This window comes from Scylla paramamosain, chromosome 38 (assembly GCF_035594125.1).
Source record: "Scylla paramamosain isolate STU-SP2022 chromosome 38, ASM3559412v1, whole genome shotgun sequence".
NCBI classification, from domain to species: Eukaryota; Metazoa; Arthropoda; class Malacostraca; order Decapoda; family Portunidae; genus Scylla; species Scylla paramamosain.
Window position 1 is genome coordinate 13,959,589 of NC_087188.1, and position 17,520 is coordinate 13,977,108.

General features: G+C 40.8%; 3 protein-coding genes and 1 long non-coding RNA gene across 5 annotated transcripts; 1 reads left to right on the forward strand and 3 right to left on the reverse strand.

The window, feature by feature from the left end:
• Positions 1 to 258: 258 nt before the first annotated feature.
• LOC135091845 (ribosome biogenesis protein BRX1 homolog) lies at positions 259 to 3,684 on the forward strand. Its single transcript, XM_063989854.1, has 6 exons — positions 259 to 427; positions 1,098 to 1,253; positions 1,456 to 1,576; positions 2,139 to 2,399; positions 2,939 to 3,033; positions 3,447 to 3,684. The coding sequence occupies exons 1-6, from the start codon at positions 314 to 316 to the stop codon at positions 3,633 to 3,635; spliced, it is 936 nt and encodes a 311-aa protein (XP_063845924.1). The 5' UTR covers positions 259 to 313; the 3' UTR covers positions 3,636 to 3,684.
• Positions 3,679 to 7,113, reverse strand: LOC135091846 (selenoprotein M-like). 2 transcript variants are annotated; one of them, XM_063989857.1, is made up of 3 exons: positions 6,982 to 7,113; positions 5,602 to 5,675; positions 3,679 to 4,789 (listed from the first exon to the last, which is right to left on the reverse strand). In XM_063989857.1, the coding sequence occupies exons 2-3, from the start codon at positions 5,652 to 5,654 to the stop codon at positions 4,570 to 4,572; spliced, it is 273 nt and encodes a 90-aa protein (XP_063845927.1). In that variant the 5' UTR covers positions 5,655 to 5,675; positions 6,982 to 7,113; the 3' UTR covers positions 3,679 to 4,569. The 2 variants fall into 2 exon arrangements, with proteins under 2 accessions (XP_063845927.1, XP_063845925.1); XM_063989855.1 differs by lacking the exon at positions 6,982 to 7,113 and adding an exon at positions 6,735 to 6,871.
• Positions 7,114 to 9,782: 2,669 nt separating this feature from the next.
• Positions 9,783 to 11,058, reverse strand: LOC135091850 (uncharacterized). Its single transcript, XR_010262657.1, has 2 exons — positions 10,961 to 11,058; positions 9,783 to 10,012 (listed from the first exon to the last, which is right to left on the reverse strand). It is a non-coding gene; the product is annotated as an uncharacterized LOC135091850 (long non-coding RNA).
• Positions 11,059 to 12,365: 1,307 nt separating this feature from the next.
• LOC135091849 (selenoprotein M-like) lies at positions 12,366 to 17,434 on the reverse strand. The gene is made up of 3 exons (XM_063989860.1): positions 17,274 to 17,434; positions 14,014 to 14,084; positions 12,366 to 12,921 (listed from the first exon to the last, which is right to left on the reverse strand). The coding sequence occupies exons 1-3, from the start codon at positions 17,370 to 17,372 to the stop codon at positions 12,702 to 12,704; spliced, it is 390 nt and encodes a 129-aa protein (XP_063845930.1). The 5' UTR covers positions 17,373 to 17,434; the 3' UTR covers positions 12,366 to 12,701.
• Between the last annotated feature and the right edge of the window lie 86 nt (positions 17,435 to 17,520).

A 17,520-nucleotide genomic window follows, 5' to 3' on the forward strand; every position in this document is an offset into this window, starting at 1 on the left:
GTTGGCAGTAGTGAGCGAATTCAATTAAGAGGAATGAAAGAATGAAGACAGGAAGGGGATGGATGGTGGTCCTGGTTCTGTGCAGAGAGACGAAGGAAAGGATGATTGAGGCTGTGAAGATGTTTCTGGAGAGGATGTGGCGTGCCAGATGTAAGAACAATTAGTGTAGAAGAAACTGTTCGTTTATTCTGATTGTTTTGTCTGCTTTTCTTCTAGAGGAGTGATACCGTACCACCTGAGCATCAAGATCGAGGCAGGAGCACGGGACGGTCTTGGCGCGGGGACGGTGAGCGCCGCGCCACAACACACAAGCATGGGCAAGAGAAAGAGGGAGCGTGCAGAGGCAAAACAACAGGAGGAGGTCAACCCCTTGCCCTCCGTGGTTCCTCCTCTGGTCAGGGATTCAGACGAGCCCGTGAAGAAGAAGGTAAGGGCGAGTGTGTATATGTTATAGCCTTGTACAGCTCTGGGTGGCATGATGGCCTGAGCAACACCACATGGTCCACAGCTGACCCGCCGCGGTAACTGTCTTTTTTTTTTTTTTTCCATATAGGAAGGGCACTGGCCAAGGGCAACAAAACTCCAATAAAAAAAAATGCCCACTGAAATGGTCTGGTGTACTTCATAGGATAACCTCAATTGTAGCTCACCTGGCATGCTTCCTTGCCCCTCAATCAACACAGCTGCTGGAGGGCAGGGAAGCCAGCACACAGCTAATGCGCCATGCCAATTAACGAATTGATTAATGTTTTATCCATTATTGGCGGAATATCGGCGGAATGAACCAGAGATTAAGTAAAACGATAATTTCCCGTTAAACTGCTTTCTTTTGATCTGAAGAAAAAAGTTTATCTCTAATTTCAGTGTTTAGTGTTTGTCAGAGTGGCTTCAGTAGACTTGATCCTAATTATTTGTACATCATTGTCTTGCCACAACACTGTCTTGGTGAATTCTTGATTTTTCTATTATTACTACTACTTTTTTTTTATTCTTCATCCACAAATTTAGAATGAAAGGAAAAAAAAAACATGTAATTGTGAGTTCCCAACCAAAAGAATCTCAAGGATCAATAAATATATCAATAAATGTCTCTACAGAGGAAATGGATCAACAAACAGAGGGTGTTGGTGTTCGCCTCTCGGGGGATGAGCTTCCGGAACCGCCACCTGATGGAGGACATGAAGACACTGATGCCACACAGCAAGTCTGAGTCCAAGAAAGAGAACAAGGACAACCTAAAGGACATCAATGAGGTGTGTATGCATATTTGTGTGTCTGTGTTTTTACCTATCTTGTTTTCTTTAAAGAATTGGGTCAAGCATGTAATGTTCCATCTTTTAAAGTTAATTTGACGTGTCCATGTGTGTATTATCTCCATCACATCATAGCTTCTTATGTCATATATTTCCTAAGTCTCACAGTGGCTCCCTTTAATCAAACCATGTTACCTTTCAGATTGCAGACATGAAGAACTGTAACAAGTGCATCTACTTTGAGAACCGCAAAAAGAAGGATTTGTACTTGTGGGTGGCCAATGTCAAGGGCGGTCCATCTGTCAAATTCCACGTACTCAATGGTAAGATCACGTGAAAAAATAAGTCTGTGTTCTTTTGCTGTAATGGTATTGCATGTGAATTAAATATACTTTTTAATATACTCTAATATATTCTTTAAGGAAAGTTGGCCAAGGTCTGAAAACTAATTTGCACACTTAATACTGTAGCTTCATGCTTTGCTCTGGATGAATGGGACTTCATCAGTTTTTTTTACCTAAAGTTCATAGATGGAGTTTAACTGCCTCCAAATATATAATTATTTTAAATCTAAGTTGTAAGACTCAAGGGTGTATGGTAATGTGGTAATAATCTCACAACCCACAGTTTGAGAACCACTACCTTTCACTGTTCTTTGACACATCTCGCCTAAGTCACTAACCACTGTGAGACATTTCTTGTTCTGCAGCCACATCCAAACATTACACGGCTAGAGATTGCAAAGCTTAACCTTGCAATTCCTTCCTTTCTTGTAGACGCTTATAAAGATTCCATACATTGTTTTTTAGTGTTGAGAATTGTTGCATGTCACAGGAAAAGGATTAAAATGACAAACTGTATAAGACTATTGAATTTATTGTTCAGCACACACAATGAAGGAACTCAAGATGACTGGGAACTGCCTGAAGGCTTCCCGGCCACTGCTCAGCTTTGACCCTGCCTTTGACAAGCACCCCCACTGGGCCGTCATAAAGGAGCTCCTGGTGCAGACATTTGGCACGCCTAACCAGCTGCCCAAGAGTCAGCCCTTCCACGACCATGTCTTCTGTTTCTCCATCCTAGACAACAAGATCTGGTTCAGGAACTATGAGGTGTTGGATACTGACGGCAAGCTTTCTGAAATTGGTAAGTATATCAGTGTCTTGGGAGAGTGTGTTTAATAATGATACATGGTTTATTATTGAGGCAGTTGTTACACTGGAAATGGACATAATGTGTATATTGCCTAGTTGTAACACAACTTATTCTTAAAGTCGTGGATGTTTCTTGCACAGACCATTTCCTCTTTCAGTCCATTCCATGCTTCTGTGCTTCTGCTTGAGAAGCTGTACTTCACATCTTTCCTGCAAGATGCAAGATTCCTGCATTCTCTTACTCTGTCCTCTAGTTTCTCTCTCATTCCACAGACACAGATCCATCTTCTCCACTTCACTCACCTTCCTGTATACTGGTATTAGATCTCTCACTCTTCTTTCCTCCAGTGTTGGAAGCTTCATTTTATTGAGTCATTCTTCATATGGTAGAGTCTTTAGTTCTGGCACTGTCTTTGTTGCTACTCTGTACTCTTTCCAGCTTTTTTATATGTTTCTTCTCACTTCCACATACCCACATGCCTCTCAAAACACTCCAAAATACAATGAATTTATGCTCGAAATCCTCACCAGGTCCTCGCTTTGTGCTGAACCCCATCAAGGTCTTTGACGGCAGCTTTGGAGGAGAAACGCTGTGGGACAACCCTAAATTTGTCACCCCAAATACAGTACGTGTTGTGTTATTGTGGTCACCAAATAATTTCCTTTGTTTTCTCCTCAGTGTATTTGTAGGAGAAATATCAATAGACACGTATCCTCCAAATTTGGATGATGCTTTTCACTTTTCTTTCTTGGGACTAGTATTCTCAGTGGGCCACCTCCCCCCACTCTCTCTCTCTCTCTCTCCCCTTTTTGTTGTCCTCAGCCAGTGCCCTTTGTACAAATTAATGTTATCTGGATGCATAAATGTGTGATTAGGTGCTTGAGGCAGTAGTGGTCATTTATTCTTAAGTAGGAAAGAATTTTATCCTCACATCACAGAAACCTAAAAATTGTAGTGATGTATTTCAATGTGCTTGTAGATATGTTAATTTGTCTTTGGCTTAATATAGTTTGGGAATTAATGTGCATTGGTTTACAGATTCGCAGCATGAAGAAGAAAGCACATTCATTCAAATACACAGACAAGCTGCACCAGAAGGAAGGCTACAATAAGAGGAAACCCAAGGATCCATTCCGTGGCGACCCAACCAATGAAATTTTCCAGACCAAGCTACCCGAGAAAGCCGTCAGTGGGGAGAAGCAGATATTTATTCGTAAGAAGGTGTGAATGTAGACTTGTATACATTAGGGTTATTAAAAGTGAGGATATATCAAAATATTGCTTTATTGCACTCCTAAACTAAAGTAAGAGGTTTAAGCTTGAAAAAAATTGATTTAAAAAAAAGACTAGAATGAATTGGTTTTCAAATAAAGAGGTAGATGAATGGAATGAACTCAGTAATCTGGTTGTAATCTGGAGTCAATAGAAAGCTTTAAAAGATAAGAAATCCATAGATGGGGATGATAAGAGGTGGAAATAGGTAGGCATGTTTCATACAGGGACTGCCACATCTAGGCCTGATGACTTCTTACAGCTTCCCTTATTTTCATATGTTCTTAATTGCTTTAATGCAGTAACCAGATCATACTTAATGTAATGGACAACAGAGTATTATGTAAGGTTACTTATTGCAATGACTAGCATGGCACATGAGGGACACAGACGCAGAGTGTGTGCAGCCAGTGTGTTCCAGAGGTGGTGTGGGATGTGTCCCTTTCCACCACCTCCTTCATGTGTGGTTGCCTCACCCCTGTCTGGTGCCCGGCACACGCCACGCTGGCCAGTCATTGCTCGGGTACCAAAGCATAACTGACAACTTTAAACATCATTTTAGGTGTGATTTAGCACTGAGATTCTGGTCTGAACTTAAGAACCATTCATTTCTCTAAATTTCTCTAATTTTGCCTAAACCTTTTCACTCTCCTTTAGAGACTTGCACCTCAGGGAACCTATTTTTTCATATATATTTTGTTGTCCCTGGCCATTGCCCCTCTTACATGAAAAATAGAAAATGTGGAATCACAATGGGTTGTTCTTTATGTAAGTCATGACATAAGAGCCTTTTTACTTCTCTGGCACTTCATGATCACCAGTGCCAGTCTTACATAAAAAAAAGACAAAAGACACAGAATCTCAGTGGGTTGTTCTGCAGTTGAATCATTTACAGCTCATCCTTCTCAACATAGGGGCCTTCTTTGTACTCCTCTGGCACCTCTTCATCATGATTGGACTTCTTGTAGAACCCCTTCTTGATCAGCAACTCATTGATCTCTTCCCGTGTGGCTGTCTGGAGGTCAATGCGCTCCACAGCCTCCTTATTTTTATTGTAGAACACCATTGTGGGCATTGCTCCATTAACGTCCTCATAGTCGACGTTGTGGCTGCTGCTGTGTCAAGGATAATAGGTGCTGTCTAGGGTAAAAGATTACAGTAACCTCAAATTTGATGTAGCTCTTAGCCTTCATGCCCTGTTACCTATTTTTTTGCAGTATCTGTCCATGAAGAAACATTTATGATAGAAGTGGTATAATGTGCTTTGGAAGAAGATTTGTTCCTATTTGCTTGTTACTCCTCACTCTACTCTTGCCTTCACTCATAATCATGTCTACTTTCCTCCCAGAATTACTGTAACTTACACTAAAGGTCCTTACTGGTTAGGGGAAGTAAAAACCATACTGATCTTGTGCTGGCTGAAGATGCTTTGATAGGGTTGCTGCATTACAAATCTCATCTTCCACCAGTACCTTTCCTCTCCTGGGTGAACAGTAGCTACAGCATGAAAGGAGACAAACCCAAATTGTCTGATATTTAATACTTCTTAAAGAGATCACCAGTTGAGCAGATGTTTTCTTAAATTAAACTGCTGGTTTATGCAATATACTGGATCTGTGAGCCCCATAATTTACATGAGTCTGAACACTACCTTACATATGTATTTTATATGAGCAGTTAGCACCTTACTAGCTTGCAAACCACCACGAACAATGATCTTTTCTACTTAAACTGATCTACATTGTAAGTGGCACAGGAAAATATGCATCTCTCCATCCCTGTACTTCCTCTAATTTGTATATACAGCTTTATATCAGTCTAGTCAGCTTACTGGCCCTGGTAACCTGATGCCTGGCCAGCACTCAAGCCATGCACAGTGTCACCAGTCACACAGAAACTACAGGAAGCAAGAAAAGGATACAAGAATTCCAGGTCGTGCAGGATAAATTGCTTCACTTGCTGGAACTTGCTCATCACTCGTCAGGATGTGTCGACCTGAAAAGAAGATAATTTACTTATTTATCTATTCATTTACTTACTCATTTATTTATTTATTTATTTTTAAGTAAGAGAGATGAACTTTACTGGTCAAGGACAATGGAAAATTACAAAAACAAAGGCCCACTGAGGTGCTGGTCCCTAAAGAGAAAAGGCCAAAAAGGATTATCTAAAGCTTGAAGTTGTGTCCTAAAGCATTCCTCCTGAGAGTTCAAATCATAGGGAGGAAAAAACAAAAAAAACAAATAGTTATGGAGTTCCAGAGTTCACCAGTAATAGGGATGAAAGATAAGTGTTTATTTTCATTGTGAAGAGAATGTATTCTTTCTAACTGAAGAGAATGTGTAAAGTATTTTCACTGTGAAGAGAATGGATTAACTATTTGTGTTTACAGTGAAAAGTATGTAGTGACTTTATTTTCACTATCTGTAACATCTATAACAGGTGCATGTGTGTGGGGGAAGGGGAGGTGCACAGGTGTTCTCTGACACGTGTACCTACAACCACCCTGCACGAGAACTTAACACGGAGCAGGAATCAGCCAATCAAATTTACCCTTGTGTGTTTGTGTCCTTGCACACGTGTATCTGGCAGGATCATAATCATAACAGAAATAACACACATGAATAGTTAATATAATACACTTCGTTACCTGGGAAACGTTTATAAGTTATAAGTGAGAATCTGGGTATACTTTTGAAGGAAAACTATGATTATAACACAAGTAATTGATATAACACACAATCCTTAAACCACCATATTTATATATACTTATAACCTTTCCATAGCAGGGAAACGCTTATATTGGTAAAAACCTGCACCAGCTTAGAGGAAAACTATCATAATCGTAAAACAAGAGACGTAACACATCAGTAATTGACATAATACATTCAACATCTTTAGATATGCGAAAAATACTCAACTAAATACTAAGATAACACTTCTATCGTCACCTGCAGCCTTAACATCGATATTAATAAACCACATCATTTATATCCAAAAAATACCCAAAGGAATATAAAGATAACATTTTCTCAGCATCACTCGCAGCCTTACCTCAAGCACAGCTCTCACCACATCCTTGTCCGTCACGTCACCCAGCACCAGACACACCCCGAAAAGGAGAACCGCTACAGCTATTCCTCCCTTCATGATACCTCCTTCTCAACTATACGTCCCTCTCTCCCTGTCTCTCATTTATTAACCCTGAGTTCCCTATAAGTACTATGTTTCTCCCTAACTTGAATAGGTTCCCTAGAATTGTGTAACAGCTGCGCATAGCCACGTCCGCTTATGTACGTACCTTGTGTCCTCTTTCTCCCTTCCTTCCCATCTCATTAATTCCTTGCCAGGTAATATTGTGGCAAGTGTGGTTGGGATATGGCTGTAAATTATTTTTTAGCTGTCTGAGTGTGTCATTACCCAGAGTGAAGTAATGGTAATGGTAGTGTTTGAATGTGTTTGGATGGAAAAAAAAAAAAAGATCGAGAGAGATAACTAAGGAAGAGACTGGTAAATGATATAAAGAAATACACTGGAGACAAAATAAAATAACGGATAAATACTACAAATGCAATAACAGTGCAAGAAATCCATGAAAAAAAGCAGAAAAGAAAAAAATGATATTGAAGCCTCGTCTCGTCTTGCTCCGAATCAACTGATCGAGCACGGACATGGCGGAGTTGAAGACCTGAGCGGCTGAAACAGGTATGTTTATTGCATTTTTACGCTCTACTAGGCAACATTTTACTAAAATCTTCACACACGAACAACATAAGAGTTTCTAAAATATGTAGTATTAGCGGGAACCATGATATAAAGCAAGGGAAGGCTAGAAGAGAGTGTTGACGGTATGTTTATCTTGGGGGTGATTTAAAAATGGCCGGAGTTAAAGGGCCGCCTTGTGATAATGCGGAGTACGCGTTGATCGACTGACTTGGACGCATTGGCAGGTTAATTTACTGGATGTTAAGTGAAATTTGTGGTAATTGTTTATATAATGAGTGATATGTATGGATGTTTATACAGTGTGACCCAAAAAGTCTGGACACGTTGGGATGTATCTTTTAAATCGTGTTTATTCATTAATATCTGCTTATATGATCATTCCTTGCATCCACTCAATAGTACCAAGTTAATTAATTCTTTTGACAAACCTACATTCAGTCTGCAAACAACAAACTGAAAAGGAGAGAGAAAAACAAACAAACAAACAAACTGCTGCCCATCAATTTAGTTCAGCTTGTGTATGTCCTATTTTTGACAAATTGTAATTGTATGCTGGTATTCAACGTGGAGGGAGGAGAAGAGAAACTGCTGGCTGGGAGAAGTGGAAGACACGAGAGAAAGAGAAAGAGAAGACAGAATTCAATGTGCAGAGAAGTGGAGAGAAAACAAGAGAAAAAGAGAAGACAGAGCCAGAAAGAGCATGCCGGGAGGATGAATAAGAGGAAGGCAGAGAGAGTAATGATTAGGATTGCTATTACGAGAGAGAGAGCGAGAGAGAGAGAGAGAGAGAGAGAGAGAGAGAGAGAGAGAGAGAGAGAGAGAGAGAGAGAGTTTTGAATGTTGCATAAGTTGTATAGGAAGTTTGAAAATGGGATGATCTTTTAATTATTTTCTTATCCTTTCAGTTTTATGAGATGAAGGTTCCAGTCATCACTACTGCCACCACCACCACCAACACTGCCACCTAAAATTCTCTTTTCGTACTTGCATTGTAATCATTCTTTTTCCCTTTTCTTTATTTTTCTTTGCTCTTTCTCTCTTCCTTCATTTATCATAATCTTGTCAATGTTATGCTTTTGATGGTGTTCAGTCAGTCAGTCCTCTGTACACACCTATACATCAGAAAGCATTAAGATGGATATGTTAATTATTGTACGTCTTGGTAAGTGATTCATTTATGCTTTGGTTCAGCTTGTGTATGTGGATTTATAAGAGTCCTATTCTATTGTATTCTAGTCAGTGAATCATTCTTAAGTATTGCATTGTGTTGCTAGGATAATTTTAGTTCATTATCTTCACCAGAGTTTGTCTTTATAATTCAGGTGTATTATTAATTAATGGATCACTCTTAGGTACTGAATTGTGTTTCTAGGATTGCTTAGCTAAGATGAACAAAGTAGTGCAGTATATTTTGGCATTTCCTCTTCCAGATTGCATTTCATTATGGTGTTTCTCCTCCACATTGGTTGCTGTCCAGACAAGGCTAGTATGGGTGAAGTCCTGGCATCTTCAGAGGTGACATCAGTCCCTGCCACATCACATCACATCACAGGGAGTCCTCTTCTTTCCTCTCCTTTAGTATGACATGAGTTTAAATGTATGAGTGAATGGAATCTTATGGAAACACAGGATGAATTAGCACTTGTATTTCTCTTATGCTATCTCAAATTCAGGCTAAGGTAGTGTAGCAGTTTGCACCTTCAGTGATTCCATATTGGGGTCTCTGGAAGTGTATAGCTGCCACATCACCCAGTTTGATATAGGGAATAGTAACATTTGGCAAGTCGTGTTTCATCCTGTGCTTCCATCAGATTCCTTGTTAGTGAACATTGGCATGGTTGGGGGGGGGTGTTGGGGGGAAGGGATGGGAGGGGGGAAGGTAGTAGAGGGGGTAGTCCTGTAGTGGGTAGAGTAGAGGGCTCTTTGCTCTCTCCTTGTCCTCACCCCATCATCCTCCTTTCACCACCACCCGACCCTGCCCTGCTGTGTGTGCGTGTGCGTGTGTGTGTGTGTGTGTGTGTTATTCACCTACAGCCTTGAGGATCACAGGCAAAGACTTGTGATCATTCTTAGGCAGTAGGTAGATCACACACACACACACACACACACACACCAATGAGTGTGTGTGTGTGTGTGTGTGTGTTTGCTATAGTTTCTCCTTCCTTCCCTCTCTTCCCTGTCCATTACTCTTCTGCACTAATGTTATATAGACTCTCCACCGACTACGATGGCCCCAGTGGTGTGTGGACCTGAAGGCGACCTCAGGAAAACCAAATGAAGGTAAGTTTTGGAATTTGTAAGGACACCACCATCTTGTATGCTTTCTGATGTATGTTGTATTGTAATGGATGTTGTACTGAATAAATAAAGGTCTGATTTTTACCTGAGTGTTTATTTTATACCAGTGAAGATACATAAAGGGTGAACTTCATATTAGTGTTTATTATCAGATGACACAAGGGAAGTCATTCTAACACACACAATTGATGGAGGTGGCACGTAGAATATCAGGCTCCATCTGTGACAAACTTGCTGCTGCTGCTGCTATGCCCTCTGCAGTGGAGGTTCATGGTTCACCCAGGGCAGTGTCGTTTGTCTGGAGTTTCCTGCAAAGGTGGACAAGAGGGATGAGAGTAAGTCGGTAAGTGTGGCGAGGCTGTGAAAGGAGGAAGTAGGGAAGAAGTCGGAAAGTGTGGCGAGGCTGTGAAAGGAGGAAGTAGGGAAGAAATGTGATTACGTTCAAAAGAGCAGTAATCATGGAAAGTGTGGCGAGGCTGTGAAAGGAGGAAGTAGGGAAGAAATGCGATTACGTTCAAAAGAGCAGTAATCATCAATACCGGGAGAGAGAGAGAGAGAGAGAATTTTCAGTACAGCCTGTAAGAAATTTGTGGCGTCTCTGAAACAATATTAACCTATTAGGAAGAACAATATTTAAAGTCATTTGATAACCTCCAGCCTAGATCACGTGACATATGATCATAAAGTGGTTAGACTTCAATGATAAGTAGTTACCTACCAAACATAAGGTCATTAAGTGGTTTAGGTGTTAAGTTGTTAAAAGATTTACCGCTGCCATCACCCCCCCCCCCTCTCTCTCTCTCACTGTTACCATCACTATCATTACTCATTATCCCCACCACTATCATCACTACGGTCAGAAATATAAGGAAAGAAGGAAGCTGCAAGAAGCCATCAGGCCTACACGTGGCAGTCCCAGCATCTAACATACCTTTCTATCTATTTCCACTTGTCATCCTCATCCAAACATTTACCTAATCTTTTGAAGCTCCCTAATGACTCAGCACTAACAATCTGACTACTGAGTTTATTCCTCCCTCTATCATCACTATCATTACGATATACCTACTTCACACACCACCACCACCGCCACTGCAATTTCCTCCACAGCATGCACCACCACCACAACCACCATACAAAAGCAAAATGATACAATTAATAATCACCACCATTATCACAGCAACGCCATCACCATCAGGACCATACTCATCTCTATTTCCTCACCACCACAGGATATAAAACAGCACCATATTTACCCTACTAATCCGAGAGCCTTTCCTTGCCACGTCCACCTACGCCGGCTGACAGAGAGAAAGAGAGAGAGGGAGTGAGAGGATCGAGGTAGAGAGACATCGAGTACCGTTCGAATCAAAGTATGAAGCCTCATTTTCTTTCATCATCAGTTTCTCTGACTCCACAAACATCAAGACTTGCTTAACCTTCTGTACATACTGAGTCAGTTATTTGTCTATTCCAAGCCACCCTAACTAGAAACATTGTCTTAATTTTATATCTAACCTTTGCATTGCCTTTGTGGTTCTAAAGATTCAAAGCTTCAGTTCACAGTTCGAAGTTTCCTGGTCATCGTATCTCGTTCGTTATAGAAGTTGAAGTAAAATAGTGAAATATGTAGATAAATTAAATGTGTATAGATGTGAAAAAGATGAAAATGATTACGCATCACTACAATATGTCAAAATTCGAAAAGAAAAAGCCTTCAAAGTTAACAGTTTAGCGAGACGTGATGAGTCGTATACACAAACCTCATACTTATTAATATACAATGCCATCTCACCTCACAATAAATCCACGAGGTGGAGAGAGAGAGACAACACGTAGGTCATGAACAAAACACCTGGCGCCCACACCTGTTTTGACGAGCTACAGTCTCAACAGGTGTGCAGATCTTGTTAGGATGAATGACAGGTGTGCAGATTATCTTGTGGCGGATTAGCAGGTGTATAGCCTATCTCGTGTGTGTGTGGTGGGGGGGGGAAGAGGGGAAGGAACAGCTGAATCTGAAACGAGAAGGTATAGGTTTTCTACATATAACTGAGGGAAGATGAAAATTGTTGGCTTAACTATCATACTGTGATTTAAAAGTGGACAATGGTAAACTGCACTAAGGTAGTCTGGTCTTACACTTGAAATTCCACGTTAAAGAAAATATTTACGTTTTACTTAATTGACTACAAAGCTGAAATAAAAAGGAAACACACCGACTTTTTGCTTAACTGGTGCAGGAATTTCCTTATTTTTTTCCCGCTTGCCACTAACATCACTTCAGCTCAGTCTGGTGAAATAGATGAGTTTCTACAGCTTGTCTCTTCTCCAGCTTCAGTAACACATCTTCAGTTATGTATATTGACATTGCATAGGTTTTATCAGTTACAACTACAGCTAACTCAATCGTTATAATGAATAGGAAATACTTACACTTCAGTTATGTATATTGGCATTGCATAGGTTTTTCAGTTACAACTACAGCTAACTCAATCGTTATAATGAATAGGAAATACTTACACTGTCCTGAGTCACACCGAAGGGTCTGCATGTAGCGCCCATTAAAGACACCAAGAATGAGGACTCCTACTACCTTTACAACGCCCCTCAGCACCTGTATTTCAGTACGCAGACGAGCTCCAGGGTAGACAAAGAAAGTTATTTAGCGTTATTTATTGAAAACAGTGGCGTGGCATGTGAGGGGCAAAGACGCAGAGTGAGTGTGGCCAGAGTTCCAGAGACAGTGTGGAGAGTCCCTTTCCACTGCTTCCTTCATGCGCGGCCGCCTCACCCCTGTCTGGCGTCCCGCACATGCCACGCTGGGCAGTCGTTACCTGGGTACCAAAATGCAGCTAACAACTCTAAACATTAAGTACCATTAGAGCCATACAACATAGAAATGCAGGCGGCTAGAAAAATACTTCTAAATTGAAGACTTGTACACAAAAAAAATATTAAAAAAATGGCTATTCTTTGGTGCTTGAACGGATTTTCTTATAGCTCCTCCTTCTCAACGTAGGGACCTTCTTTGTACTCCTCCGGGACCTCCTCCTCCTTGCTGGACTTCTTGTAAAAACCCTTCTTGATCATCAGCTGGTTGATCTCTTCTTGGGACATTTTCTTGAGGTCAAAGCGCTCCAGCACCTCATCGTCCTTGTTAAGCAGCAGCAGCTCGGGGGCCGCGCCTCCTATGTGCTGGAACTTAGCGTTGTGGCTGGCGAGAGAGTCAAGGAAAACCAAGGGAAAACACGAGAAGCCAGGCAAATAAGGAAAACAAGGTAAAAAAGGAAAATGAGAAAATAAGGAAAATCAGGAACGAGGAAAAACCAAGGAACAGCAATGAAAAAATGGGAAAAACAAGGAACACCAATGAAAAACAAAGGAAAACCAAGGAAAGCAAAGAAAACCCAAGGAAAAAAAATGAGAAAACAAAGGAAGACTAAAACCATCACCGCCATAATTTGAACTTCTAAAAAACTTCAGTGTGACATGACCAAGGGCTGTATTCTGAAACTTCTGCACCTCAATTCCACATTTACGGGGCTCTGTTGAAGTGACAGGGTTTTTAAGGATGCTTTTAAAAATAACTAACAAGATTTCTTCATTATCAACAGGAGAAACACTCTTGAGAATCTGGCTAAGTATCTGTGGCCTTTGATAACAGTCATGGTGGGAGTAAGGGTTTCTGAGTACGGGTCTATGTTTTAAGTAACAAATCCATGTACCATACTAATTTATATTGAAGTTTAAATTGACCGCTAAACTGTGCTAGTGTAGTTTATTCAAAGGGAAGAATCATAATACTGATAAGCTTAACTGAACAAGATTGGTCTATTAAATGAAGTTAAGTGAGGTTTTAAATTTTATCTCTAATAGTTTCTTTGCTTGGGAGGGCAAGGATAAGGCAACATTCATATCTACAGGCTTTCAATGACCTGCTGACAACACCATCTAAGCATTGCAATCTTCCTTATCAGTAATATACACCACCTCACATCTACTCAACGTCTACACCATGAAAGAATCAACGCTGGACATTTGAGTCACGTTTCATGTCTCTCCCCTGCAGCCGCTCACAGCACACTGCCTTGCATCAGTTTGTGCGAGTCAGCGTCCCTCCCCTGCACTCTCTCCCACAGTATATACTACCTTGCATCAGTGTGTTGTAATATGATTGTGATACGCTCTCTACGTTTCGCTACAGTTACCTCTCTCTCTCTCTCTCTCTTTATCAGTATTTCCCTCCCATCTTTTTTTTTTTTCTCGTTCCCCCCCTCTCTCTCTCTCTCTGGCAGTAAAAGGATACAAGAGTGGCAAGTCCTGATGGATGAACTGCTTCGCCCCAGGATACCTGTTCAGCTGTCATCCACTGCAGCTCTGTGAGGAAAAGAAAACGATTATTAGTCTTAATTGTGCACGTGGTTGTCTTGCATTACATTTTTGTCGTCTATAATAACGCTAGTTCCGTTTATTACTACAACCAGTTTAGTCCACTACGGCTTTGCAAGGGAAAAGGAAACGGTTATTACAGTTTGAATCGTGCACGTGTTTGTCTTCCATGAAATAAAACAATTCTGGTTAATTTTATAATCAGTTCTGTATTCAAGATGCTGCCACAGACCACACAGCTGAACTAGCAGTGCAAGGAACACCACTACCGCAAACATTATCCACCCACTCGTTACCTAATTCACGATAGGTAACGATATTTCCACATTCGTATACGTATTATTGATAAACATGACTTGTATACATTCCCCAAGTCACTAAAGAGTCAGTAAACGTAATTAGTGAAGTGGTATGTATAAGGAAGAGTTGGCTATACAATGCAAACCACGGCTATACAACTACTAGGGTCAAATTTCGCGAATATACGGTAAAATAATAGGATAAATATTTAGCAGAGTCAATAAGGCGTTCAGTTTGAGGCAAGACCGTGTTTTTGAGCGACAGATGCAAGTGGATTGTCATAAAAAAAAAAAAAGTGAAAATCAAATAATTATAAGAAAGAGGAGCAAGTAATGTATATATAAAGTATACTCAATTTATCAGAGTCAATAAAGGGTTCAGAAGAGGCAATAACGTGTTGGGTGACAGGTGCAGTGTACACAGGTGAGGCACAGCTGTCGCCCCACACGTGTGCATACGGCGCAGGTGAAGACGTCACGGGGCAAGCGTCGCCAATCACAACAACCCTCGTGTCGACTTGTTACCGCGCTGCTGTCTTCACGTGGCGGCAGAGAGAGAGAGAGAGAGAGAGAGAGAGAGAGAGAGAGAGAGAGAGAGAGAGAGAGAGAGAGAGAGAGAGAGAGGACAGCTGATACAATATTCAGCACCACATAATGAAGCTTTACATACAGACAGCAATAATGACTTACAAGGTTTGCCTGAAGTAGTGCTGCGATGTATATTAGGATAAAGATCAGTGTTGTATTGAAGGATTTAACAAGAAGGCATTAATCACTCATTATAAACAAAGACTTTTAGTTTGATTCTATTAATAATGTAGTGTGTGTGTGTGTGTGTGTGTGTGTGTGTGTGTGTGTGTGTGTGTGTGTGTTTTGGGGGAGGGAAGCACGGTAAGGGTTGGAGAGAGAGAGAGAGAGAGAGAGAGAGAGAGAGAGAGAGAGAGAGAGAACATGGATGAGTGTTAAGCCTTGCAGGGGAGGTGGGGGTAAGGGGGAGGAACACCAGGAGGCCTACTTTCATGCTGAGCCTCAATACTTACCAGAAGTTACTATTTCCATGAACACCAAGAATAGACAGCAGAATATAAGCAGATAGAATGGTGGGCAGGCAAGGCTATGGTCAGTGGTTGGTTAAATTTGCTACCTCAGACCTGTTTCAATAATTTCCACTTTCACTTTAGATTAAAAAAAAGTTACTGCAAATAGAATGGTAGACGAGGCTAAGATCAGTGGATAGTTAAGTCTCCCCTATTTACATTATCAACTACCTAGCTACTGAATAACTATCATTAACAGCCATGAGCATTATTATACGAGAAACAGTTAAAATTGGCTGCAAACAGTGGATAATTAAGTCTGCCCTAACAACACTAACTTAACAACCGGACAACTACCATCCTTTAACAACCTTGCGGATTATGATGAATTAGATATTATAAAGACAACACATTCGCTCAGTCAACCTCCATTCCCCGTATTCAACATGGCCACAGTAATCAATTATCTGCATTCTTACATCACTAAGCGTATCCTTATCAGTTTTGAGCGCACATGTTGTTTTACAGTTGAGATAAAAGCCCTGAGCCACGTAGCCAGGAGAAGGCCAGGTGAAGATAACACAATGGCAAGGGTGGATGAAAGAACGATGGAAAAATAGAAGTGAAAGAAATAGATAGAGAGAAAAAAAACTGCCTGAAAGAGAAAGAATTAGAAAAAAAAGGGAAACGGACAAGGAAAAACAGGGAAATAGACAAGGAAAAGAAGAACACTTGCCTGAAAGAAATGAAAGAAGTGAGGGAAGGAAGGTTGAAAGAAGTAAAGCAGCGAAGAAAAAAAGGAAAATTACGAAAAGAATAAACAAATACAAAAAAAAAACACTAAACTCAAACCATATATATAAAACCACAAACAAACAAACAAACAAACAAACAAACACCATCTACCTACCACGTAAAGCAAGCATCCAACCAAGCACCGTCTATATTAAAAACTATGGCAGTCACTTCCATCCTGCCTGCCATATAGCACTGACTTCATCCTAACCCACGTACCAAACTTAAGGAAATCCTGCAGTATAGTGACTGAGCAAATGACGAGAGAGAGAGAGAGAGAGAGAGAGAGAGAGAGAGAGAGAGAGAGAGAGAGAGAGAGAGAGAGAGAGAGAGAGAGAGAGAGAGAGAGAGAGATAATAATGGAAACAGAAGGGAAGGATGGGAAATAAAAAAAAACCGGGATGAGGAAAATGCTACGCGAGAAAATAAAAGAGGATGAAAGAAGGAAAGAAATGGAAGGAATGAAAGAAGGAACTAGGAAAACTATACTAAGATCATAACTCAACACAACATGATGGCTGAGGAGAAAACGTGGAGATAATGAGGGAAAATGTGTGTGTGTGTGTGTGTGTGTGTGTACCGCCGCCAGTCTGCACCAATGACAGCTCGAGACGTGCACACATACACAACCTTACGTCACCACACACACACACACCCCCCACACACACACACACACACACACACAAGCTATAGATCACCTTTACTTATCATTACCAGAGAAATATGACAACAATTTAACCAAACACACACACACACACACACACACACACACACACACACTTCAAATAACCTTTACCTGTCATTACCGGTGAAATACGACAACTAATTAATCAAACACACAGGTAACATACGTACACACACACAGGTGACTTCGAACCTTACAGAACCACGAGATTCGATCACACACACCATACAAAGGATAAAAAATACTAAAAAAAACAGACAATCCAAAATATCCAAGAATGAAAAGAATTATCCTTATGTTAATTTATTCATGGCCGTACTGATTTGTGGTTCTTGTTATTGTACGAGTAGCAAGTCCTTACCTCCACCCTGGCCTTCGCAACATCCTTGTCCTGCACCTCCTCCCCCAGCGCCAGACAGGCAGCTCCAAGGAGAAGAGTTATCAACCAACCTTGCGCCATGATTCTCCGCTGTTGACTGGGCGGCTCGCTGCTCCTCCCTTCCTCTTCATCACTTCCTCGCTTCCTCTAATTTCTACTTTTCTCGCCATCTGGTTACCGAAATTTATGTGGAAAAATATGAATGTCCGATTTTTGGTGCTATTTGGGT

Excerpts from the sequence above, each read along its gene's own strand:
- LOC135091845 (XM_063989854.1), top strand. The coding sequence starts at position 314 with ATGGGCAAGAGAAAGAGGGAGCGTGCAGAGGCAAAACAACAGGAGGAG. Across the intron at positions 1,577-2,138 it reads CAAATTCCACGTACTCAATG|CACACACAATGAAGGAACTC; the intron begins GTAAGATCACGT and ends TTTATTGTTCAG. Across the intron at positions 2,400-2,938 it reads CGGCAAGCTTTCTGAAATTG|GTCCTCGCTTTGTGCTGAAC; the intron begins GTAAGTATATCA and ends AATCCTCACCAG.
- LOC135091846 (XM_063989857.1), bottom strand. The coding sequence starts at position 5,654 with ATGAGCAAGTTCCAGCAAGTGAAGCAATTTATCCTGCACGACCTGGAA. Across the intron at positions 4,790-5,601 it reads CTGCACGACCTGGAATTCTT|CCACAACGTCGACTATGAGG; the intron begins GTATCCTTTTCT and ends ACACAGCAGCAG.